The sequence below is a fragment of the Dufourea novaeangliae genome, unplaced genomic scaffold, assembly GCF_001272555.1.
Source record: "Dufourea novaeangliae isolate 0120121106 unplaced genomic scaffold, ASM127255v1 scaffold168, whole genome shotgun sequence".
NCBI classification, from domain to species: Eukaryota; Metazoa; Arthropoda; class Insecta; order Hymenoptera; family Halictidae; genus Dufourea; species Dufourea novaeangliae.
Window position 1 is genome coordinate 835127 of NW_015374062.1, and position 25834 is coordinate 860960.

The 25834-nt window shown below is 43.3% G+C and overlaps 2 protein-coding genes across 2 annotated transcripts in view; both read right to left on the bottom strand.

The window, feature by feature from the left end:
• LOC107190148 (titin-like) overlaps positions 1-14528 on the bottom strand; it is a 43539-nt gene extending 29011 nt beyond the window's left edge. The window contains exons 1-3 of the mRNA XM_015578900.1: positions 13578-14528; positions 13051-13117; positions 5-9775 (exon numbers count right to left, since the gene is read on the bottom strand). Coding sequence (XP_015434386.1) covers positions 5-9775; positions 13051-13117; positions 13578-14528 — 10789 coding nt within the window. The remainder of the gene's footprint in view (positions 1-4; positions 9776-13050; positions 13118-13577) is intronic.
• A 1946-nt stretch (positions 14529-16474) lies between these two features.
• On the bottom strand, positions 16475-17363 carry LOC107190182. Its single transcript, XM_015578936.1, has 2 exons — positions 16659-17363; positions 16475-16526 (listed from the first exon to the last, which is right to left on the bottom strand). The coding sequence occupies exons 1-2, from the start codon at positions 17305-17307 to the stop codon at positions 16519-16521; spliced, it is 657 nt and encodes a 218-aa protein (XP_015434422.1). The 5' UTR covers positions 17308-17363; the 3' UTR covers positions 16475-16518.
• Between the last annotated feature and the right edge of the window lie 8471 nt (positions 17364-25834).

The following is a 25834-nucleotide window of genomic DNA, read 5'->3' on the forward strand; positions in this document are numbered from 1 at the left end:
TCACCCACAACTTGTTCCAGGTGTTCGGCTTGGATCGAAACGCTCGCTAACTTCGCGAAAGGTATAGCAGACTCGGGCAGGTCTGACTCTATCTCACCGGCTGTCAGGTGTTCGGTAACAATCACACCTTGTTGTATCTCGTCTACCCCCCTAGCCGTCTTACTTTCCGGCTTAGTAACTTTAAATTCGGACGCCACGTCCTCAGGCTGAATCTCAGTTTTTAGAGCAACTTCTCGTTTAATGACATCAGGCTGGGCTGAAGCTTCCTTCGCCACGCCTTTTATCACTTCTTTAGCTTCTTGTTCCGTAGCTGTCACTTGCGTCACTTCGAGACTCTCCGACACGCGGAACGAGACCTCAGCAGTCGCTGTCTTCGTCGTTTTCTCTACCACGAACGTTTCTTCGCTTTCTTGCGGAACCGGTTGTGATTGTTCGATACTTTCGAATGGAATCTGTTCAGGGACTATCTTCTTCGTTTCCGGTTTCGCTGACTCTTCCAGTTCACCGGTTGCCGATGATGGTATCACCTGTGACTTCTCGGCAACTTGGATACCCAGGAGACTAGGCTTGGCAGTTTGACTTGTAGGTTCGTCAGGTGTTGGTAGTCCAGTTTCTACCTCGCCAAAAGCGACTTCTGAGATTGATAGAGAGAGCAATTCCTCTAATTGTGGTTTTCCTTTCTGTTCTTCCGGTGCTTTGGGCTTGGGAAGTTCTTCAGCGTTGGTCATTGTCAGTACCTCTGATGTTTCTACCACTTCTATACTATCCAATTTCGTAAGTGCTTTACGTGCTTTGGGAGCCTCTGGACTAGGTAGTTCCTTTTCAGCTTCGGTAGAAACCACCTCGGAAATTGTGATGAAGCTCAGTTCCTCAACGTTAGGTTTACCTTTCTGACCTTCTGGTTTCTCTAATTTTAGTAGTTCTTCGACATTCGTGACTGTTAGAACCTCAGTCTTCTCAGCCACCTCTCTACCGGTCATCTGAGGCTGAGCAGTTTTCTCACTCGGCTTCTCAAGCGATGGTAACGTCTCTTCCAGTTCATTAGACAACACCTGGGAGACTGTTAAAGATGTCAACTCGTCCAATGTCGGTTTTCCTGTTTGTTCTTCAGGTAACATTCGTTTTTCAAGTTCCTCTGCGCTTGCCATGGTGAGGACCTGGCTCGTTTCAGCCACCTCTCTGCCAGTCATCTGAGGCTGAGCAGTTTTCTCAGTACGTTTCTCAAGCGATGGTAACGTCTCTTCCAGTTCATTAGACACCACCTGGGAGACTGTTAAAGATGTCAACTCGTCCAATGTCGGTTTTCCTGTCTGTTCCTCAGGTAACATAGGTTTTTCAAGTTCCTCTGCGCTTGCCATAGTGAGGACCTGGCTCGTTTCAGCCACCTCTCTGCCAGTCATCTGAGGCTGAGCAGTTTTCTCACTCGGCTTCTCAAGCGATGGTAACGTCTCTTCTAGTTCATTAGACACCACCTGGGAGACTGTTAACGATGTCAGCTCGTCCAATGTCGGTTTTCCTGTTTGTTCTTCAGGTAATATTGGCTTCCCAAGTTCCTCTGCGCTTGTCATGGTGAGGACCTGACTCGTTTCAGCCACCTCTCTGCCAGTCATCTGAGGCTGAGCAGTTTTCTCAGTAGGTTTCTCAAGCGATGGTAACGTCTCTTCTAGTTCATTAGACACCACCTGGGAGACTGTTAAAGATGTCAACTCGTCCAATGTCGGTTTTCCTGTCTGTTCCTCAGGTAACATAGGTTTTTCAAGTTCCTCTGCGCTTGCCATAGTGAGGACCTGGCTCGTTTCAGCCACCTCTCTGCCAGTCATCTGAGGCTGAGCGGTTTTCTCAGTAGGTTTCTCAAGCGATGGTAACGTCTCTTCCAGTTCATTAGACACCACCTGGGAGACTGTTAACGATGTCAGTTCGTCTAATCTCGGTTTTCCCGTCTGTTCTTCAGGTAATATTGGCTTCTCAAGTTCCTCTGCGCTTGCCATGGTGAGGACCTGGCTCGTTTCAGCCACCTCTCTGCCAGTCAGTGATGGTCTAGCTTTCACTGTACCAGGAGCAACAGGACTCTCTAGAGTTTCCTCCGCTTCGTGTGACACTGTTTGCGAGACCGTCAGCGAGGATAGCTCCTCAACATTCGGTTTTCCCTTCTGTTCTTCAGGTGCTCGTGATGTTGTTAATTCTTGCGCGCTGATCATGGTCAACACTTGCATCGTTTCCGCAACGTCACGGCCAAGTAGACTGGGTTGAGCCATTTTCTCTGCAGGTACTTCTGGACTTGGTAACACGTCCTCCATCTCAGTGGAAACTGTCTGCGACACTGACAGAGACACAAACTCCTCGAGGCCAGGGACTCCTCTTTGTTCTCCAGGCTTCGTAGCTTCTGCCAAGGTTTCCACGTTACTCATCGTTAACACTTCCATCGTCTGAGCCACGTCTCTACCTATCAGGTTCGGTTGAGCCTCTCTTTGAACTGGTACCTCTGGAGTAGGTAAAGTATCTTCTGCTTCGTGGGATACTACTTGTGAGATGGTCAAAGGAGCCAGTTCTTCGATCTGTGGTTTTCCTCTCTGTTCTTCGGGAGCTACCGGTGCTGCAAGCTCCTCAGCACTGGCAACGGTCAGTACTTGCATCGTCTCGGCGACATCTCTACCAAGCAAGCTCGGTTGAGCTGTCTTCTCTTTGGGAACTTCAGGAACGGGCATAGCTTCTTCCACTTCGTTAGATACCACGTGAGACACCGTGAGCGGCATGAGTTCATCCACCGTTGGTTTTCCCTTCTGTCCTTCTGGTTGTTTTAACGTAAGATCCTCGGTTTCTACCATCGTTGTAACTTGGGCCGTCTCAGCAGCTTCTCTGCCGAGTATGTTGAAGTCTGCCTTCTGATCTTTAGGTGTAGCTTTCAAGGTGAGTATATCTTCGGCTTCGTTCGATATTACTTCGCTCACTGCTACAGAAGAGAGTTCCTCCACCTCCAGGGTACCTTGCTGTTCCTTCAATTGAGTCATCTTTTCCAATGTTTCGGTAGTGGCAGCGGTAATCACTTGTAGCACTTCAGGAGCTTCTCTACCTGTTAGGCTAGGTTGTGCCTGTTGCTCTTTGGGAGCAACAGCTGCAGGCAAAACGTCTTCGATTTCATTGGAAAGCACTTCGGTGACTGTAACGGTGCTAAGTCCTTCGAGCTGAGGCTTGCCCTTCTGTTCTTCCGGTTTGAACTTCCCTTCAAATGTCTCCTCACGTTCACCAACAGTCGTCTCAGTTTTTACCGCTGTTTCGATAACTGTCTGAGTCATGGTCGCCTGGGAGGACACTTGTTTCTCTTCGTGAATCTCTTGAGTACTTTGAATACTCTCCACTATAGATCCTACGACGGTCTCAAGCAGGCTTATGTCCTGGGTAGCCTTAACACCTTCGCGTTTCGGGGCCACGTCGAACATTGTCTCTTTGTCTTCTGTGACTGTCTCAGATATTTGGAGTGACTTCACTTTCTCGATATCGATGTCTGCTTTCTGCGTCTGAGGTTTGAACACACCCTCGAAGGTACGTTCACTCTCCTCGACTATGTTCTCATTTACTATGATACTTTCGAAGGTGTCTTGACCTGGGACGGCTACTTGAGGTGTCATGGTTACTTCCTGGGCCTTATCTGGGATATTTACTTGAGACTCAATCGTGGTTGTTTCGATTATATTACGTTCAGCAATGATGGTACTGGTAGCTGTCTGAGAAGCTTCCATCTTCTTCTCTTTCAGTACCGACTCTACTTCCGCTGAAGTAACTTCGGTGACGGAAATTCCGTGGCCTTCTTCGAAGGTCGGTACAGCGGTGGATGAAACCATCTTGGGATATTTATCGAAATGTCCCTCGCTTTCCGCGCTAGGTGCCTCTTGGACGATGATAGGTTCCAGAGCGTCTTGCGTGGGATGAGCCTTGACTTCATGCTTCTCAAGCGGCTGAACCGAACCGGTGCTTTGATCTATAAACACCTGAGCCGTTTGGGCAACGTCCATGCCAACTTTTGTGAGGGTCACCTCCGCCTTGTTTTCCGCGTACTTCGCTACAGTCATGGTGTCCTCTTTATCCTGTGTAATGACATGGGCAACGGTGATACTTTTGCCCTCAACAAAACTGACAGTAGCGCTGCGTTCGTCCAGTTTCATTTTCTCCTCGAATATGGTACCATGTTCTTGAGGAACAGTTTCACTGATGTCTACGCTTTCTAACGTTGTCTGCGTAGGATGTGCTTCAACTGTGGCTGGTTTTGGAGCTTGAGGCACTTCACCGAGCCCCTCTCTGAGATTAACCTCCATCTGCTGGGCGACTTCTTTTCCCTCCATCGCTGGCTTCGCCATTTCTTCGCGAGGCTTCTTCATCTCCGATAATTCAGCCTCAACGTCTTGGGTCGTGGTTGCCTCCGTAACGGCGATGAAACGGTTTTCGTCCACCGTCAGACGAGCGCTGGTCTTCTGCAACGTCAACTCCTCGATTTTGTCTCCCTCCTTCTCAGCAAGCACTTGTTCCGTCATTTCGATCGTCTCAAAAGGTTTCTGGCCGACTTGAGCCGTAGCTGTTACCGGTTTGACGATGTCCACCTCGCCGGTGCTCTGCTGTGGAATTATTTCAGACCTTTCGGCGACCTCGTGCCCAGAGACTATAGCCGGTACCGCTGATCGAGTTTTTTCCTCTTGGATGGTCTTCAGAACTTCTTCTCGATCAGCTGCGCTGACCTCTGTGACGGTGGTTACGCGTTTACCTTCCTCGATCGAGATCTCTACCCGTTGCACAGCTGGCTTGAATTTACCTTCGAACGTGTTTTCCTGATCTTGGACGACGTCTTGCGTAACCAGAATACTCTGGTATACTTCTTGCGTTGATAAAGCTTTCTTGATGACTGGTTTCTCCACAGTCACCGTAGCGACGGAGTCTTCGACAGAGACTGTCGTGGTTTCAGCGATCGCATGAGTCGTGTCCAATCCAACAGATGCCTCGTGTTTCGACGGTGCCTCTTCGGAAACGTACAAAGACTCCTTGTCAGCTGGAGTCACTTGGGACACTGTAACGATGTTCTTACTTTCCTCGAGATCGATAACAGCCTTTTTATTCTCCGGCAATAAATCTGGCACAAATTTGTCTTCGCTTTCTTGAACAACAGGCTGTGATTCGATTAACGGATTAAACGGAATATGCTCCTGCATAGCGGTAGCCTGGGATGGTTTTTCTTCTACGAAGTCCCCAGTACTGAAGTCGGCCACTTGCATCGTTGTCTCGGCGACCAGATGGCCACCGACTAGGCTTTTATCGGCAGTTTTCATTTCTGGTAATTCCTTTGATGTGTACTCTTCTTCCTTGTCCTCTAAAACTACAGCAGATACCTGTATACCCTGTTCCTCTACCACGGACAGATCAGCCAGAGCTTGAGTCGGCGCCTTGTCTTTACTTAGCACACCTTCAGCCTCGGTAGGCTGTGTTTCCGAGCTGATCACTGCTTCTAGAGGAATATTCGACGGCACCGCTGACGCTGACACTGGTTTCAAATCCTCCAATTTTCCAGCACTAGAGTCCACCGTGACCTCGGTCTTCTCTGCAATCACATGACCAGCGAATTGAACGCTGGCTTGCTTCTCGGATGGTTTCTCCGGAATCTGTAGAACATCCTCTTTGTCTGCTGGTATCTCAGTGGTAGTCGTGGCGCTGATAATTTCGCTGATGGACACTTCAGCCTTGTTGGATATTACAGGCTTGTCAGTGAATTCCTTCTCAGTTTCCGATACGATGGTTTCAGTCTGCACTATACTTTCAAATGGCAATCTTTCTTCCGTGGCTGCGAATGTTGCAGGTACTGGAACAGCCAGATCTCCGGAAACAGCGGCTGGATTGATTTCCATCAGCTGAGCGACTTTGTGCGCGTCGTAAGCTGGAGTGGCCTGTTCACCTTGGATCTCTAGCTTCTTGAAGTACTCTTTCTCCTTGTCAGATGCGATCGTCTCGATCACCGTGACTCCTATACCTTCCTCGAAGGAGACGTCGACAACCTTCTTGTCTGGTTGCACGAAATCTTCCATCGGCTTTTCTAGATCACCAGGAGCTGTCTCGGATGTCATAACGCTGTGGAAAGTGATGTGATCGGTGGTAGCCGTCGCGGTGGTCGTCTCATCCTGTTTGAATACACCGAGATTGTCAGTGGTGGTGGTCTCGCTTGTTTCTGCCACGATGTGAGTCGGAATATCGAAAGTGGCGGATTTGGTCTCGGGCCTCTCTGCTTCGGGCAAAGTGATTTCTTTATCTTCAGTCGTCACAGCGGAAACGATCAAACCTTCTCCAGTTACGAATTCGAGACTCGCTATTTTGTCATCGGGTTTTATCTCGGTAAACGGCGCTTCGGTTTCCCTGGTCTGAACTTCTTCTGCAACCGCTGCTTGAATCGGTAATATTGTAGTTGTAGGTTTCGTTTCTTGGATCGATTCACTTGGCAGCTCTGTTAAGCCAGTGTCGCTCAGAATTTCGAATTTAGATGCTACTCCCTGGGCAATGATATCAACAGTCGCTTCAGCGCCTTTTGGTTTCTCTTCCTGAGTGAATACACCTTCCTTGTCTTCAGGATAAGTCATTCCAACCACGATGCTTTGTTGACCTTCTTCGAACATTACCTGAACGTTTTTGGTGTCAGGCTTGACGTCCTCTTGCAGTGGGGATTCTTTCTCAGAAATTGATATCTCAGTCTGTTCGACCACTTCCAATCCACTCTGTTGTTGGCTAGCGTGTTCTTCCTTCGCCTTCTCTTCTTTCAGAACATCGATGTTGTTCGCGATCACAGTCTCCTCCATCTCAGCTACTTCGTGCCCGCTGGTAATTCCCATGGTGACTTTTCTCTCCTTGGGTAGATCCTCTACTTGCAGTTTCTCCTCGCTTAAAACACTCATCACTTCAGTCACGGTGAGCTTCTCCGACTTCGAGCAGATCTCCACTTCTGCGCTCTGCGTCAACGGCTGTGTATCTTCTTCCCTGATTTTCTCTGTCTCTGCTATGTTGGTTTCCGTCACGATCAGTTCTTCCAGAGCATCGCGCTGAGGAACAGCTTTTCCTGATTTCGGTTGGTCGATACTCATATCTGTGGTGCTTTGAGTTACCAGAGTCTCTGATTTCAAGGCCACTGTGTGACCAGATATAAACGGTTGGGCAGTGTAATCCTGTGGTTTGGCATCGGGGTTGTACACGTTCTCTCGATCGTGTGGAATTATTTCAATTACTGTTGCACCTGGTCTAGGCTCTGTCAGCTCTACTATTGCTGTCTTTCCATCAGGCTTCACGTCAGTTCTATACAGATCTTCTTTCTCCGCGACTTCCTGTATCGCAACGGTGACACTCTCCAGAGTCACGTGAGACGGTTGGGCTACACCGGAAGCTGGTTTCTCTTCCGGTACGTATTCCCCTGTCGGCGAATGTGTTCTTACCTCTTCGTACATTGTGGCCTCTTGGGTGGTGAATTCTGTGCTTGCGTAAGCCCCTTTCACTTCAGAGATCTCTGTGTATTCAGTTTCCCTTTCGCTGGTGACCACCATGGTCGTGTGAAGACCCTCGATCTCGTTCATCGCGATCTCTGCAACCTTTGAGTCTGGAACTTTGTCCTTCTGAACCGGAGCCAAGTCTTCGGCGACGACGGTTTCGTCTACGACCGTTTCCTGCAAGCTGATCGTTTCTATCTTTGCTGTTCCAGGCGATGGAATCTCCTTGGTGATCTCCCCTAAATTATCCTCTGGCTGAGTCATCTCAACCTCCAACGACACAACGGGATGTGTTGGCACAGTCTTCCCACGGTGAGACTCTGGCATTTCGAAGATCTTCAGATCAGCTTCCTTCTCTATAGAGGTCGTTTGGAACACTTCGACGCTCCTGATTCCGTCGTAGCTAGTTTCCACTACGCGTTCTTCGGGTTTTGCAATTTCTTCCATTGTGGTCTCTCGGTCGTGAGTCATAGTCTCCTGAATCATTTTGGCCTCGGTTAATTGTACCGTTACGGTACCACTTTCTTGGACATACTTCAGTTCCTTCGTGAAGTCTGATGGATAGTCCGCCGTGTGGATCTCTGAGACCAGAACATACTCTTCTGGTCTGATCGACGTCTCTGCCAATACTTTAGTCGGTTGCTGGTCTGGCTGATAAATTCCTTCGGATTCTTGAACGACAGTACTCGAGATGGAACCGATTTCCAACGAAGATATGGATGTGTCAGCAGTCTTGGTCGCTGGTTTGTCGCCTGGCTGGTAGTCTGTCTCTTTCTCAGAGGGTACAGTCTCTACCGTCACAGCGGATGGTATTTCGATGATATTCAGATCAGCAACTGCCCTTTTCGTTTCTTCTATCGTCAGGTCAGTCTCCGTATCTTGAGTCTGTACAGTCGACACTGAGACTCCTTCCAGCAAGGTAACGTTAGTCATAGCCTCGAAAGTGTCAATCTTTCGCTCTGATACGTACACTCCTTCGCTCTCCTGGATTACGTTCTGCTCTATCACAGCTGTCTCGTTCCCATAGGAAATACCAATTTGCGCCTTTTGGCTAGGTGGCAGTCTTCCCGGCACGTACTCGCCTTCTTTTTCAGGCGCGTGCATTTCTTCAGTAACCCGTTGTCGTTGGGATATTATGGACTGCGTGGCGATTTCCGTGGGGACTATTAATTCTGGATAGTATTTCCCTGGCTTGTCCTCTGCGCGGACTTCTTCGACGATCAATGGTTCAACAGCGGTGACGTTCACTCTAGGCTTCGTGGGTACAGTTTTCATCGGTTCCAGTTTGTCTTCGGCTAAACCTTCTTGGACCTCGTACACGGACAATCCTACTTGCGGTAAAATGCTGTCCTCTGCCTTGGCAGTCAAAGGCGAGACGAAATCCTCCGTTGGTACTTCTTTCTGACTGACCATTGTCTCGTACACGGTTGTGGCCTCCTGAACGGTCATACTAACGTCCGCTGTCCTGCTGAGTTCCTGTTTAGCGATGGTCAGACTTGACACACCGGCGTCATTGGCCAGAGTCTCGCTGACTACCAGACCCTCTGACGGGACTATCGCTGGCGTAGCTTCGTAAGATGTGGGTTTGAAGGTGTCTGAAAATTCACCAGTGGACGCCTGAACGGTCGTCTCTGTGATCGAGTATGGTTCCACTGGTGAGATCGCGAGAGATGCTTTGCGCTCGATGGGTTTAATCTGACTGATGTCATCGATCTCCTTCTCTTGAACTGGGACTAGTTGCTCTGTCAATGGTGTAATGGTATCCATGGTGAGTTTTGCTGTTTCTAATTCTGGTTTGCCAGGTGCCTGCTCGGTCGTACGATCCAAAGGCACCACCTGGTGACGTTGGCTAGGAACGTTCAATATAATGGAAGCAACAGACTTGTCTTCCTTCACCTCGAACTCTTCGGTCTTTTCCAATTGAACCTCATCCCGGCCAATCTGTGGCCGTTTCGGTTTCAACTCTTTCCTCACTTTCTCTATAATTTCCTCCTCTTCCTCTACGTCCTCTTTCTCTAATTCATCGCGTTTCTTCTGTTTCTGAGTCAGCCTGCCCTTCGTGTCTGTCTCTGTTATTACGGTCTCTATCTCTTCCTCGATTTCCTCCACGTCCTTTCGCTTCTTCTTCGCCCGTTCTGTTTCCTCGATCTCCTCGATCTCTACAACCTGAACCCCCTCTTCCCTATCTTCCTTTCTCGCCTCGATCTGTTCCGTTGGTTTTGTATCTTTGCGTACGCGCAGTGTTGTGTGTGCCTGCCGTGTGTCCTCGTATTCTGTGGAAAGTATGTGAGAATTTTCGTGTGAATCACGCGAGTGTACGTGAATACGGTTGAGGACGCACTCTGCTAGTAAGAAAAACCATTCGCTGCTTTAGACTTCATGCGACGAACCAATTGATGCGGATGCTGCTTGCTAAGACAAGAATCGTGCTTTCAACGAAACAAGAGTCAAAAAACCTACGGACAGTGCACGCCGCCACGAGTTTTGTGTTTATTAATACAGAAAGAAATAAAAGGTGTTGAGGAGAAGAAAAAAAAAAACAGAGCGGACAACGTGTGAACAGCATGTTTTCAGTTTCATTCGACGCATCTTCCAAAGGTATCGTATTATGTTGTAGTGTACTGAACCTTTTTCCAAATTGAAAAATATTTACAATATACTTTAATCTTTGACACAGTATTGTATATAATATTATTTTCTCAGAGAATATTCACCTTGATTGGGTTAATATTAATATTATCGTTTTGTAACTGTGATTATAATTTCTGTAATGTAGAAAAAATAGTGGAGTATCGTTTTCATGGACGAATTACGATGTCTCTGGAATGTTTTGCGGTGTAGAGTAGTGTGCAGTGTAGCTGAATCGCAGGCGCTATGGCATGCGTTGTTTAATAAAAAGACGGTGCGTGTGCGAGTTTTTCGTGTAATAAATAGAAAGAAATAGTGAAGCCCGGCCAGAAGTCAAACCAACATGAACACAAAAATAAGAGACGCTTGTCTGTTACACATCGTGCTCAACTACCGAACGAAACAAACGAAAAGAAAAAAAAACCAGACATATCAAACGCCCATCTAATTGTCTCGTATGTAGGACAACATTGTTATACAGAGATTCATGTGAGTGTGTAACTTGAATGTGTAACAGTAACAAGAAAATACAAATGTAAAAAGTAACAAGTTGCATTCCACTTACTACCGGAACATAATTGGGAACCGTGAAATATCATGTGTTCGTACAATACATATTTTACAGACGTTCTTAATTTGAAACTTAAAACTATAAAATTATTATCGTTATTAATTACATATTATTTCACAGGTTCGTCTAAATTCGACACGTTCCAAACAATAAGAAAAAAAGACTATTCAACTACCGATACGATAACGAAATATACATACAAAACGATTATGATTGGTTATGAAATGCATGGAAATAACATGAATCGAAGCACATTGTTCTATCTTACTTACAGTAAAAACTGCATTAGCAGCGCGAAGCTCATAACGCGAAGCGTCGAGTTTCGATGTTTGGATCGGATAAATGATTAAGTGGGCTGGGGGATGGCTCTTAATTGCGTTACAGGGAGGGGTGTGTTACGACGGTGGGGGTACGGCGCGTGGAAAGCATAGCGGCTTAAGCAGACATTATTTACTGCTATTATTCGATCAAGTAAAGCTTCATGCATCTGAAAGAATAATAAAAGAAAATCATTACGTAGAGACCGTATCGTGCGATCGATACGCGTATATACTTTATAAATATATGGATTCTTTTTGTTACGTTACACCGGCACTATTAGTCAGTATGAGCGAGCTTGAAATGAGATGAGATATTCATTAAGTAATTAGAATGATGTATAAGCTGAATTCCATATGATACGATCAATGGAAAATTTGGTATCCGTTCAGAATTACCACATTCGACTTAAAATAATAAGATTTTCATATGCAGGATGACCCGAAGGAAAAAAATTAAAGAATTTAAAGAGAATATAATACAAATTTAGATAAAATGATGAGAATTTTCTAAGAATAATAGAAGTTTAGGTAAAAACTACATTTTTGTACTTTTTTGAATACTATATATTTTTTAATGGAATTCACGGAAGAAAATAGTTCCTTCACGAAATATGTCTAAAAATTATGCAGGGTGTCAGGACAACTGGAATGTACAGGTAGATGATGCTACATTTGTTCTTAGAAAGCTTAGGTTTCGAAAAAAATCGAAATTTGAAAATTCATGAGATATATATGCTTTAGCATTAGCTTTCCAGTAAAACTTTATTTATTAGGCGTAGTAACGAGTAATCTACTCCTTTTGTAAATAAGATGACAGTATAATTTGAACAGAAAATATTTTTCAGTGTTCTTTCCTTGCTAAGATGTTAGGACTGATGGAATTGAAAGACGAACATTGTTAGAATTATATAATTAGAAGTGATAAGTTTAGAAGAAAATATTGCTCATTGATAATTAAGAGCTTTCAATTATGCAAGACCAATGAAAAACAAATAATAACTTGCTACCGTCAGTGTTCGCTCTAATTATAAGTAGAAACTCCAAGTGATAGACAGACAAATTAGTCAGCCATGCTCGAGAACAGCTGCGAATGACTTTCAGTTTCATATTTTCGAAAACGAAGCTTCGTACGAAGGAATGTTATATAAAATGTTTTACTTATTTTTGTATATAGAATCATCTCCTATTCGGTTGTCCATCCCGACAGTTCTGGTATAATAAATACGCGGAAAAACAGTTACTTAATTCAGTTTTGGAATGTTGAATTTATAAATACAAGGAGATTAAAGTGAACAAAGTAGAACTAGTAAATGCGGATGACAAGATATCTTGATGTGGTGTCGACTGTTCGGACACTGATCCGTTTCCCGAAGATATATGATAAGAAAAAAACGATTAATACTGCTCTCCATTCGTTAATAGAATGGCGAATTATTCGAATGTATATCCCATGCACTGAAACACGTTGCTTCAAACCTTTAATGTCTCGAATATCCTGCGTGCGGACGGCTATTCTTTCGTCCCTCCTCTCTGCAACCAAAAACAAACAAATCGTTCGTTCTCGTGGGAGCTTCGGGAATGAAGGAGGCTCAAACGAACACAAAACAGGAGAATACACGAAAACACACAGGGTTATTATGGCACGTAGTGATAATATCCTTTTATTCGATAAAAATCAAATGTACAGTGTCAAAACGTACTTATGGTTAACGAGGGAAACCGAACGTTTCCTCTCTCGTATATGGTTATAATTGTATGTACAAGAAAGAAAAAAAAAACAATAAAACGCATGCTTAGTCGAACTTATGTCTAGCTGTGAAGCTGAGAAATATTTACAAGAAAACAAAAATAAATATACAAGTTGTATTTATAGGCAGCCACGCAAGCACACACCAAAATCTATGATCTCATATCGATAGGAAAAAAAAAACTGCAACGGATTTGTGATGCTGCAAGTCCGAAGATCATTAAATGCTTTCAATGTTCCTTTTCGGTTTGGAATTTAGCGTCTCACGCGGTCTCGACTTACCCATGAAATGGACCTCCGTTTTGCGGACGATATCCACTCGTTCCGTGACACGTTGCTCCGTTTCAACCTGAGAACAAATCTTTTTTTATAGAATATCCCTACTCAAGTCGTCGAGTTGCAAGTAATTCAGCTATATTCAGTTTTTTTTTACCACATTCACCGCGAAATCTATAGGAAACTGTTTGATTTCTTTTGTGGAGAATGGCATGTGTAGATAGCAAAAATAGCTTTTTTACAAATGTTGTATAATACAAAGGAAAAAATAATTCTTTTAATATGAAGAATTCTGCAAAATAAATTGTTTTAATTTTTTAAACGTTTCCACAAGAGTATAAAGAATGTAATCAACAGAAAAAGAGTTTCGAGGAAAAAGTTCTTTCAAATCAACCCAGGAACTCCTGATTTCCAGGAATCGAAGCTATTTTGAAACACCCTGTATAAATCACTCGTGAATGGGTTCCAAAGTTAAAAAATAAAAACAAGCTGAAATTAATCTCTCTACAGAATAAATCATCTGAACTTCTTACTTCCGTGGCTTCTGTGACCTCCCAAGCGCGTGGCCGGAAGTCCTCCGGAGCGAAGTGCGTGAGCACCTCTTCAACGGTGACGTGTTGTAGCTCGATCATTCTCATGAAGGCACGGAAGCCAACGGTGGCAGCGACAACGCTTTCGTCTGTAGTCGTTTCCTCTGTCAGAACCTGCGTGATCAGCGCGCCATGTCCTTCCCTCTCCACCAGCTGAACAAGAGCGTTCTGTGCCTCGGGTGTTTTCAGCGCTGGGAAGTTGTCTGTCCTGTACAGGCTCTCGTTGATCTCGTTCACAGATACACCCTGCCGCACCAGGTACCCAATCGTAGCCAATTCCCTTAGAGGAGCTTCGCCAGGGCCAAATTCTTTCGCGTGTAGCGTTTCCATTATTTCCTCGACTTCCCTCGCGATGTTCTCCCTTTGTCGTTCGACGACCTCCTCTATGGTCACTTCTTCGCGTGTTTTCACCGTCTTCTTCTTCTTCTTTGGCTTCTCCTCCACAATCGCCTCTCTCGGCTTCTCCTCGAACAACTCCTCCTCTGTCATCACCGTCTTCTTGGCCTTTCTTTGCTTGCTCTCCATTCGCCTGATCTCTTGGACGCTGGTCTCCGTGTGAACCTCTGACACCGAAACTGTTTGCAAGGTTTCTGATGTCACCTGGGCACGGTCGACCATCGTTTCGACCACAAAGTCTGGCGCTAAGTCCTCGGTGGTCACTTCTGAGATAACGACCACCCCTTCGCGTTCTTCCACCACGCGTGTCGCACGCTCCTCAGGTTTGGGGGCTAGTTCTTGAGGCTTCTTATCGTCGATCTTCTTCAGAGACGCGACTGCTTCCGTCAGGACCGGTTCCTGGACTGGGACTATCTTCTTTGCTCGCGATACCTGCGTCGTTTGCGATTGTTTTGATAAGGCGAACATTGGATAATACAGGGTGTCCATAATGTTCATATCTGTTTTAGAGAAATTGCTGAGAAAAGAACAAAAATGCAAGGGAACGTTGGTGAACGAATATTTTATAGGTGCACTTGGAGTTTTGTTATTTTTTCAACAATTTCTGTAAAGTAGATGGGGACTTTATGGACATCCTGTATTAGGTTGGTGGAAAATAAATGACCGATCACCAAACTATTAAAACAAGGTGATTCTACAGAATGTAATCGTAAACAAATTATAAGGCAGGGGTGAATAGAGATTATTTCAAACATTTTTTTTAATTATTTTGTTGTGATTTGGTATTCACCTCTGTGGGAGTCTCTTCAATAACGTCGGTCGTTTCAAGTACCTGTGTCTCCTCGATGTCGACGATTTTCCTGACAGATTAATATACAGATGAATTAATTATAAAGAAAATTTAACAGAGTATACAACTTTAAATAATAAGACTAAGTTAGACGAACTTTTCTTCCGGTTGTTCTTTAGGAACCAACTTCTCCTTGCGCACTTCTTTCTTGTCTACCTTCACACGCTCGGTTTTCACTTTCTCTTTCGTTTCTTTGGCTTTCTTTAATTCGGGTTTCTTCTTTTTGTGCGGTTTCTGTTCCTTCGGCTTGACTTCTGTAATCTGTTCTTCGATAAATTCTTCTTCGTCATAGAATTTCGTCTCACCCGTAATATCTACGGAGAAGAACGTTTAACCATAGGCGTTGTTCAAATTTTTAAAACGTGTAATTTATGTAACTGACGTGAAATGTATTAGATGTACGAATTAGTAATTCACTATTGATTTTTAACAAACTGGTGACATAGTTTAAATGCAAAGCAACTTTCTGACCTTTTCTTCTTTAAAAATGACGGCAACTGTTGAACGACAAATATTACTGGAACGCCATTAACTTTCGATTTTTTAGAAAATGTATACTGGATTTAACAAACGATAGATTGCTTATCGGTACACTTAATGTTAATGTATTTTTCTTTCTGTATAGTTGTTGTACCTGTAACGTGCAGTCTGGCTTTTGAGGTGGCCAAACCGATCTCGCTGGTGGCTTTGCAAACGTAAATGGCGTCGTCCTCTTCGGTCGCGTGTTTGATTAACAGCGACGTTTTCTTGTCCTCCTCGAAAATACGCACTTTCAGGTTCTGTGTGTTCATCACCATCTTGTCGTTCTTGTACCATACAACGTCTTGAAATCCCAAAATACATGGTCATTAAACATTCATACACGAGTATGCTGTAATTTAGTTTCAAAGTGTGGGAACGTAATTAACATAAGTGCTTGTCAATCTGAGCTTATTTGATAGTAATTTATGTATAAATTACTTCGATATTGGGCGATACTCGGTCATTTCCTTCACGTGTATTAAAAGATAAACATTTAGGCTAAATTCATAGATAGTATTCATAAATTTGTTTCTGTCAAAAGACATTATTTAGTGATGACAACATCTGGTGAAAAGATAACAGCTAAAAATGTCTTCGACGGGCCATCTTCAAATTCAGTGTAATATGTACTTATGTAATATAACATGAATGTAACACAAGCATTTCAACCAATAACGTGTACAGAATCTATTGAATCTTAGTTTGTCTAATGTTCAATGTATAAAATGCTGGTAACAAAACTGCCATTTCCTGTCTAACAACCTAATGGTAACTCTGCCGAGCACTGGCATTAAAAACGTTGTCAGGTAGGGGATAAAACGGATAAAATAAATAAATCAAATTGTACTAATAACATCGATGTCACCAAAACACGTGGATTGACCCTACCTGGAGCAGGATTGCCGGAATAAACGCACTCGAACACCGCGCTTTCACCTTCCCTCGCATATACGTCCGTTATTTCTTGAATGAATCGTGGTACAGATTGCGTGGCTGAAATCACAACGGGACAGAATTAAATAAAAAGCAAACTACAAAAGAAAAACAGAAACCGTGCCACTGCACGATTTACCTGATGTCCTGGTTGGTGATTGTGCGACTCGCGTGACCCCGATGTCAGTAATCTGATTAGCAGAAAAACATGACACACCCAAACAAAATCAAATCCATGCTAAACAACTCGTCCACAACGGTACAAACCGATAATTAAAGTCGTCGGTAAATGAAGAAATCGTTAATAAAAGAAAAAAAAATACCTGACATGGTGCCCCTTTCGTCCTCACTGTGATGATCGCTACAAGATACCTCGGATGCCGACATATTTCCCGCCAATCCGAGATTCCCGCTGCACTGGCTCTCCAGTAACAAGAATTCCTGCAATTCCTCTTGACTGTCCGCCGTATGCAATTGTTGGAACGCCTCCAGATCGATTTCACGCGGTTCCAACGGATACATCTTCGGGTCCATCATCAGGTTCCCGATTCGCCTTTCCTTCGACCATCTAGCTACCGGAATTCTAGACTTCGGATATGTGTGATACTTTCTCGCATGATCGTACTCCAATCCTGCGTCGATAGTTTTCCCATAACTCTCCGTCGCAACTTTACTTTGCCCGCTTCCGGTAGACGCCTCGCTATTCTCCTCGATCGGCGATAAATAAAATCCAGGCTCGGGAACGTTCAGCGAATCCGGATTAATTCGGGTGTGGCTTCTCTTCTCGGACCTCGGTGGCGGGAATTCGTTGAAATCCAACACGATCTTCTGTCTTCTTTCGTTTCTCAACACTTCCATCATGGATTCGTTCACTAGAATATTATCGACATTCTCTGTCATTCGATAAGCAACACTGTCATCGGTAATATTTTCATCCAACTGGTTCGCCCTGATCACCCTACCAGCCGACATTTTCTCAGCCGTTGACAGGAGTCTCGATCTATCCGTCCTTGTCGGCGGCGGGGAACACGATTTCTTCGTTCTTATGGTTCTCTGCCTTTCATTCACCACGGATTCCGATAGTCTGGCGCACTTCGCCCTGATCGGTGACGGAGACCTGACTTTCCGGATGGTATCCGTGTCAGCGGCGATCTTCGTCGCTCTTACGGGGGACGTTGGTTTTTCCGATACTGGGCTCCTCGAGGCTCGTAACTTCGTCTTCTGCGCGCTCAATTTGCCCGTGCCAGTTCCGTGCGACTCCCGTTTCACTTTCACGGACACGGTGGCCGAGAACGGCTTCGTTTCCGAGTTCCTCTTCGGCACACGTTTCTCTTCTGGACTGTCCAACGTTTTCTTTTCTTCCCTTGCCTTCGTCGAACATTTTTCTCGATTAGCTATTGTTGTGGCTGAAGATATATCCTCTTTATTGTAGGATTCAAATTCAATGGTTTCGTCGAACGTTTCTATTGTTCTTTCTCTGCTGGACACGTTTATCTCCCATGAATATTCGATGGTGTTTATACTCTGCTCGACACCCATCGAGTCGGAGTATCTTCTGGTCAGGAAGAATCCTTTTGGAGATGTTTCCTCGTCTTTGTCGAAGTATCTCTTACCTTCGTCGTCGATGTTCATCAACGTTCTGGTGGACGAAAACTCGCTGATCATTGTGGAGCTGTCACGCTGCGAGCTTTCGTCACGGATCGCCCGATCGTCGAGACTGTCGGTGGAGAAACTGCACTCCGCTTCACTCAGCATGCATCCGACTATGTCGGACTGGCTCTTACCTTTTAGCGCTTCTTGCATCTCCTCCATCTGTGAGACCCACGACGGTTTTCTGTACTCCTTCGTTCCGAGGATTCCTGGTCGAACAACGGATAGATTGTTAGAGATTTTTGTTCGGACCTTCGGCCCTTTCAGCTCCATCGTTCGAGGCGACGCCAAGAGCGTATATTTAAGCGTTTCGTTTCGGATTAGAGCGCTTGTTCGGCTTTGGCCTCGAGACGATTGCGCGAAATCAGTGTTGTTTCGAAGTAAAAATACAGATGCAATCTTGATAATCGTTAGGGAGTATCGAAAACATTTTCAGTGAAGGCTTAATGATAAAAACGTTTACTTCTTTTTTCAAGTCTTTTGATGAACAGAGAATTGAAAAAAATGAACAGATAGTAAATTTAATAAATTGTATTTAGAAATTGAATTTTAGTAATTTGATATTAAACATAATTTACTATATTTGAATATATAATTGTATTGTAGTTAGATATTGAATTGAGCTATTTAGATATTAAATATTATTTGCTATATTTGGGTATTAAATAGTATAGAATATATTAAATATATTTTATTTTTGTCAAATCTGCTTATTTGATGAAATAAACTGGTTAAGAATATTCTATCGTTTCGTGCAATCGTTCGAGGGCCAAAGTGGATGGAACTCAAAGAGCCCGACGAGTTAGCGGAACGTCGGATAAAAGAATATAAAAAAAGTGTAGGTGAAGGATGTAAAGTGTTCAGTGTGAGTCTGATATGATCGTCATTTGGGAGGTAAGGGGGATAATATTAGGAGATTTCATCGATGATGATTTTCCGATCGTAGAGCGCAGCTGAAAAGAACTCGTATCAAGCAGATTAGCGAAGCTTCCACCACATTTTGGTTTTAGAAAATTCATATGCATACAGCATCGAGACATAATTACCTTCCACCGACAGGTAGGTCGTCGTAGTCGACACGCCGAGCGGATTGTGAGCCTCGAACACAATCTCGCCCGTGTCGTCGGGATACGTTTCGGCGATCGTCAACACCGATGTACCGTCCTCGAAGTCCTCGACCTGGAATTCTTGCGACGGCACGATTTCTACACCGTGCTTGTACCATTTTCCTTCTGGCTTCGGTTTCCCTTTGACCTTCACTTCCAGTCTGTACATAAAAAGGCAAATGTTACGAAATAATGACTAAGGAGACTGGGAATGGTTACCATATTTCGTATAATTTTTATTGCTGAATGATAAATTTATTAGATCGAGTATACAGGTTAATAAAAAAAGGGTTCGTAATTTTTAAGGTAGGCTCCTATTTTTTCCGATAATCGAGGTTCTATTGTAGGTACTGTTTTCTACAACTATTTGATATATGAAATGGGATTTATTATTATTTATTGTTAGTGTGAATCTTAATTATCACGAATTGAGTATTTCCATACCTGGTTAATTCTCCGTCTTTGATAGGAATTAACTGAGGAAGCTTCTTAATTATCTCCGGTGCGGATTCTTCCGTATCTGTGTCGAATAGGGGAGTTTCCTGAAAAACAATTTTTAATTTATGCAATATTAGTAAATGCAATTCAGATATCCAATTCCTTGATATTAGGTCGATCCATAATAAATGACGTTTTAAAATATGCCATAAAAATCTATTGTTATATTAAAATATGAATTCATACGAATATCTGTTCTGTTAGTTATGTTACATTTGGTAGTACTGTATAAGTACTTTTTTTTCTGTCGCAATAGGTAATTTTTTTATGCAAACCTTAGGAGATAAGAGATCTTCTTCTGAACCACTTTGCCCTGTAGTAAGAGATGTTGCAACGATCGAGGACGCAATCTCTGAGTCTGGTACGTACTCGTATGCTGGAAATGTAAAATTTATTATGTACAATAAATAAATATATAGAAATTCGAATGTACATTATCCACGTAGTAAATCCGTTAATACTAAATTCAAAATTTATTTTAATTCTCCGATATTAGTACCTGGAGGTTCTAAATTTGCATGAACTTTCGCAGTCTATTCACGACTCAACCGAGTATATTTATAATATTCAAGTCGTTACCTTCCACGATAAGCGACGACGTGCAAACAGCCTCGCCAACAGGATTCACGGCACGACAAGTGTATTCACCGGCGTCTTCGGGGAACACCTCGGTAATGGCCAGGCTGCAGACACCCTCGGTGTCTTGCATAATCGTGATTTCCTTTCCCTCTTTGATCGGCTTATTGTCATGGTACCACTCGACACGGGGCGTCGGTTTCCCTTGTACGACGCACGTCAGATTCGCGCTTTCACCGTCCATGACCCTCACCGGGGATAATCTCTTGACAAATGTCGGCGAAACCAGCTCGACCGTCTCTTCCCACGGGGTCTCCAAGAGATTTACGGTCGCTGTACAGGTGACAGAGCCGCCAACGTTCTCCGCGCGGCAGGTGTACGTGCCCGCGTATTCGGTCTTGATCTCTTTTATCATCAGAATCGAACGGTTCTCTTGAGTTACGATCCTCACTTGTGGCGTCGACTGTAAACAATGTAATGTTTAATTGATTTTCATTCGATGTTTAGTTCAAGTTGGATTTGACAATCTTGTAGGCTTACTTCGAATTTGAATTGTTATTTTAACACCAAGGATACTGATAGAATTGATAAATATGTATTGATGATATTCTAACAATTCGATATCAAAGTAATCACTGGGAAGTATCAAACGGTATCCTAATTGTAGATACTTAGTATTGATTATTATCGTTTACAGTTGTCGATTATTATTAGTATAATAGTCTGTGGACGTTTATGGTCGAAGAATGTTTTTTGTATACTTTAAAACTACTACACTGTCTGGCATATAAAGGAACAACAAACTTTCAGTAAAAATATGAGTACCTCTAAAGGACGTGTCTCGTGGAACCACTGGAACGACGCGGTCGGATAGGACTCAACTCGAGCTTCCATGATCACGACCTCTCCCTCAGCGACGATTTGTGGTTGTATAGGTTCGACAAATCTCGGAGCTTTCACCTCGTCCGTCTTATCCTTGCGCTCCTTAACCGTAACGGATCCCGAGCTCCTAGCTTCACCAGCAGGATTCTGTACTCTGACCTCGTACTTGCCGCCATCTTTCTTTGTCACATCAGGAATATATAGTTCAGCCGTCTCCTCGTAAATCTTGATGACACGTTCATCAGATGGCACGATCTCGACGCCATTTCGGAACCATTTCACATCCGGTGTCGGTTTGCTCTCGAAATCGGCTGACAACGTTAGAGGTTGGCCACGCTCGGCGACCAATGCTGGGAGAGGTCTCGTGATCTTGGGCGCCCTCAGTACTTCCGGTTTGCTGACTTTAACCACGTTGCTGATCAACAAATTCGCTCTGCACTCGGCACGACCGAATTTATTCACCGCCCGTACGCGATAAACGGTCTCGTCCTCAGGCGTTGGTTCCAGTATATGAAGTTTCGCCTCGCCAGTTTCAGGGTTGAAGGTGATTTCCCTGCCCCTTTTAGGTTTCAGCTCTTGCTCGCCACGGTACCATTTCACTTCAGGCGTTGGCGTTCCGGTGACCACGCACTCGAGAAGAGCTGGCTTGTGCTCCTCGACCATCAACGGTTTGATGGGCGTCGAGAAGTGTGGCGCCACACCTTCTTCTTCTTTTTCTGGGGAATCGAGTCGAGATTAAGTACATTGCAATGGTAGCTTGAATTGAATACCACAGAAATTTCATGCACAAACGTTTCTTGTAAATTGTACCCTGTAAAGACCATAAGCTTCTTTCTATTTGTTAAGATGTTGCAGATGGTGTCTAAAGGTTCGATGTATTTTAAATTATACTTTGGAGCTATATGATGCAGTATGTGCATTTTTGTGATTGTTCTCTATTTTGACGATTATTCACTAATTTCTAACCATTGTGGTGATTATTCACTAATGTTTGGCTTATTTTTGTGATTATTGACTAATTTATTAGAAAAAAAAATAAAAGGTGTAGGATTTAATGATTTTTTTTTTAGAAAATGAATATATGAATAGTTGTAAATAAATCTGCAGGTTGATTTGATCACTGGGGGGTTAGGATTTAGTTAACTGATAGAATTTATGACAACTGACAGAAAACAGTTAGAAAAAGTACATTTTCTAGAGATGATTCCACGTATTCTGAAATTAGTGAACTAATGATTAAATTTACTGTCTATAGTAATAAATGAAAAAGATTCCACATGTGTAATTTTACAAGAATCGTATCTAAAGTAAATTAAAACTAAAAGGTTGAATATCGTGTAATAGATATTGAAACATTGACCAACACTTTTGATACATTTTTCATATTCATAGACTAAATTTACAATAAAATGGATTTCTTTTTAATTAAAATGTAAAAACCAGCATCAAACAATTTTTAATATCAATTTTAAAGGAGGATGTTAAAAAGTAGCCATTTTTTAACATCCATCTGTTCTCCGAACAGGTCAAATCAACATGAATGACCCGAAATATTTTCTCTCTTCATCTCAAATCCATTCAACTATAAACAAAAGATTCCTCATGCAGCAATTTACTTAGACACCTGTATCTGATCAAATTGCAGCAACTAGTACAAACATCTATCGATTAAATAAATCCGAATAACCTAAACACACACATTTAGGACAAAATAAATCTGAAGCGTTTCTTTAATGCCTAAACAATTATTTAAAAAAAAGCCAGTACAATATCACACAGACATCACGACGAGCAGTTTCAGTACCGAATATCACGAGATTCACGGTGGACGTCGCTACTCCAGCCGGATTCGACGCCCTGCAAGAATACATTCCTGCGTCCTCCTCCTTCACTTTCGTTATCTCCAGCGCGGCGGTCGTTTCGTAAATGGTCATGATATATTTCTCGCTGGCGTGAAGTTCCTGCTCGTTTCTGTACCAAGATATCTCGGGGAACGGATTGCCCAGAACCGTGCAAGTGAACCTTGCTGTGCTCTCCGGTTCTGCTATTACTGGTTGAAGTTTCTGGATAAATCTCGGGGCGACTTTCTTATCTTTGTCGGTGATAGATATTTCGACCTGGGTACGCTGTCTGCGTTTCCTCGTACGGTCTTCAACTTGTACCTCTTCCTTAACCTTTTGCTTGACCTCGACCACTTGTTGCGTAACTTCTTCTTTGACCGTCTTCTGGGTCACTTGATCCTCTTGAACGGAAACCACCGTCTCTTCCACTTTTTCTTCAGGCTTCTTTGGCTTTCTTCTGGTTATTTCGATCACTGTTTCTTCCTTCTCTACTATTTCCTCAGGTGACTCTGGTCTCTCTTTCAACTTGACTGGCTTCAATTCAGGCACTTCTGCCTTTGGTTTCTCCTCAGGTTTTTCTTTCCTGACAGGCTTAAGAACCACCTCCTCAGGTTTCTTTTCTTCTTCTTCTGGTTTCTTTGGCTTTCGTTTTCTTCGCCAGGTTACCTCAGACGTTTCTATCACTTCTTCGACTAATTTGTCATCTTGTTGTACTAATTCTGGTTGTACTTCGGTGACTTCGACCTTCTCTGGTGCAGGCTTCTTCGGCCTTCGCCAGGAAACTGCCGGAGCTTCTTCGGGCTTTTGCTCTACGATTTCTTCGGCTTTCGTTTGAACGATTTGTTCGGATTTCTGTTCTACCACAGTTACCGATTCCTGTACTTGGGTGACTACTGTATCTTGATCGATCGGTACCACTGTCACTTCTTCTTTGAAATCGACGGCCTTCTTCGTCTTTTTGCCACGGCGCCATGGGAATATAGAAGTCTCAACCTTTTCCTCTTCAACTATTTCTTCGACTTTTTCTGGCACAATTGGTTTCAATGGTACCTCCTCCTTCTTGATCTCTTCTGGCTTTTCTGGTCTTGGAATTGGTTCTAATTTGACTTCTTCAGGTTTTTCCTCTTCAGGTTTCTTTCTTTCGATTGGTTTCAGAGTAACCTCTTCCTTTTTCTCCTCTTCCTTAGGCAGTCGTTTCACAGGTTTCAAAGTTACTTGCTCCGGCTTTTCTTCTTCTGGTTTTTCCAACCGTTTAACAGGCTTCAGTTTAACTTCTGGCTTTTCTTCTTCTGGTTTCTCTCTCTTTATTGGTTTCAAAGTAATTTCTTCCTTCTCTTCTTCTTCCTTAGGAAGTCGTTTTACAGGTTTCAGGGTTACTTCTTCAGGTTTCGCTTCTTCCGGTTTTTCTAATCTTTTTACTGGCTTTAATTTAACTTCTGGCTTTTCTTCTTCTGGTTTCTCTTTTCTTATCGGTTTCAAGGTAACCTCTTCCCTTTCCTCTTCTTCCTTAGGAAGTCGTTTTACAGGTTTCAGGGTTACTTCTTCAGGTTTCTCTTCTTCTGGTTTTTCTAATCTTTTTACTGGTTTTAATTTAATTTCTGGTTTTTCTTCTTCTGGCTTTTCCTTCTTTATCGGTTTCAAAGTAACCTTCTCCTCTTCGTCCTTAGGAAGACGTTTCACAGGCTTCAATGTTACTTCTTCTGGTTTTTCTTCCTCCGGTTTCTCTAACCTCTTAACAGGCTTCAATTTTACTTCCGGTTTCTCTTCCTCCGGTTTTTCTTTCCTGGTTGGTTTCAACTTAACCTCTTCCTTCTCCTCTTCGTCCTTAGGCAGACGTTTCACAGGCTTCAACGTTACTTCTTCTGGTTTTTCTTCCTCTGGTTTCTCTAATCTCTTAACAGGTTTCAATTTTACTTCCGGTTTCTCTTCCTCCGGTTTTTCTTTCCTGATGGGTTTCAACTTAACCTCTTCCTTCTCCTCCTCTTCCTTAGGAAGTCGTTTTACAGGCTTCAATGTTACCTCCTCGGGTTTCTCTTCCTCCGGTTTCTCTAACCGTTTAATAGGTTTTAATTTAACTTCTGGCTTTTCTTCTTCTGGTTTCTCCTTCTTTATTGGTTTCAAAGTAACTTCTTCCTTTTCCAACTCTTCCTTAGGAAGTCGTTTCACAGGTTTCAAGGTTACTTCTTCAGGCTTCTCTTCCTCTGGTTTTTCACGTCGTTTCACAGGTTTCAATTTCACTTCTGGTTTTTCTTCTTCTGGCTTTTCCTTCTTTATCGGTTTTAAAGTAACCTGTTCCTTCTCCTCTTCTTCCTTAGGAAGACGTTTCACAGGCTTCAATGTTACCTCTTCAGGTTTCTCTTCCTCCGGTTTCTCTAACCGTTTAATAGGTTTTAATTTAACTTCTGGCTTTTCTTCTTCTGGTTTCTCCTTCTTTATTGGTTTCAAGGTAACCTCTTCCTTCTCCTCTTCTTCCTTAGGAAGTCGTTTGACAGGTTTTAACGTTATTTCTTCAGGCTTCTCTTCCTGTGGCTTTTCGCGCCGTTTCACAGGTTTTAATTTAACTTCAGGTGTTTCTTCTTCAGGTTTCTCTTTCTTTATCGGTTTCAAAGTAACGTCTTCCTTCTCCTCTTCTTCCTTAGGAAGTCGTTTCACAGGTTTCAAGGTTACTTCTTCTGGTTTTTCTTCCTCCGGTTTCTCTAACCTCTTAACAGGCTTTAATTTTACTTCCGGTTTCTCTTCCTCAGGCTTTTCTTTCCTGATGGGTTTCAACGTAACTTCTTCCTTCTTTTCTTCTTCTTTGGGAAGTCGTTTCACAGGTTTCAGTACAACCTCTTCCGGTTTCTCTTCTTCTGGTTTTTCCATTCGTTTCACAGGTTTCAGTTTAATTTCTGCTTTTTCTTCCTCCGGTTTCTTCTTTTCGGCCCGTTTCAAAGTAATTTCTTCTTT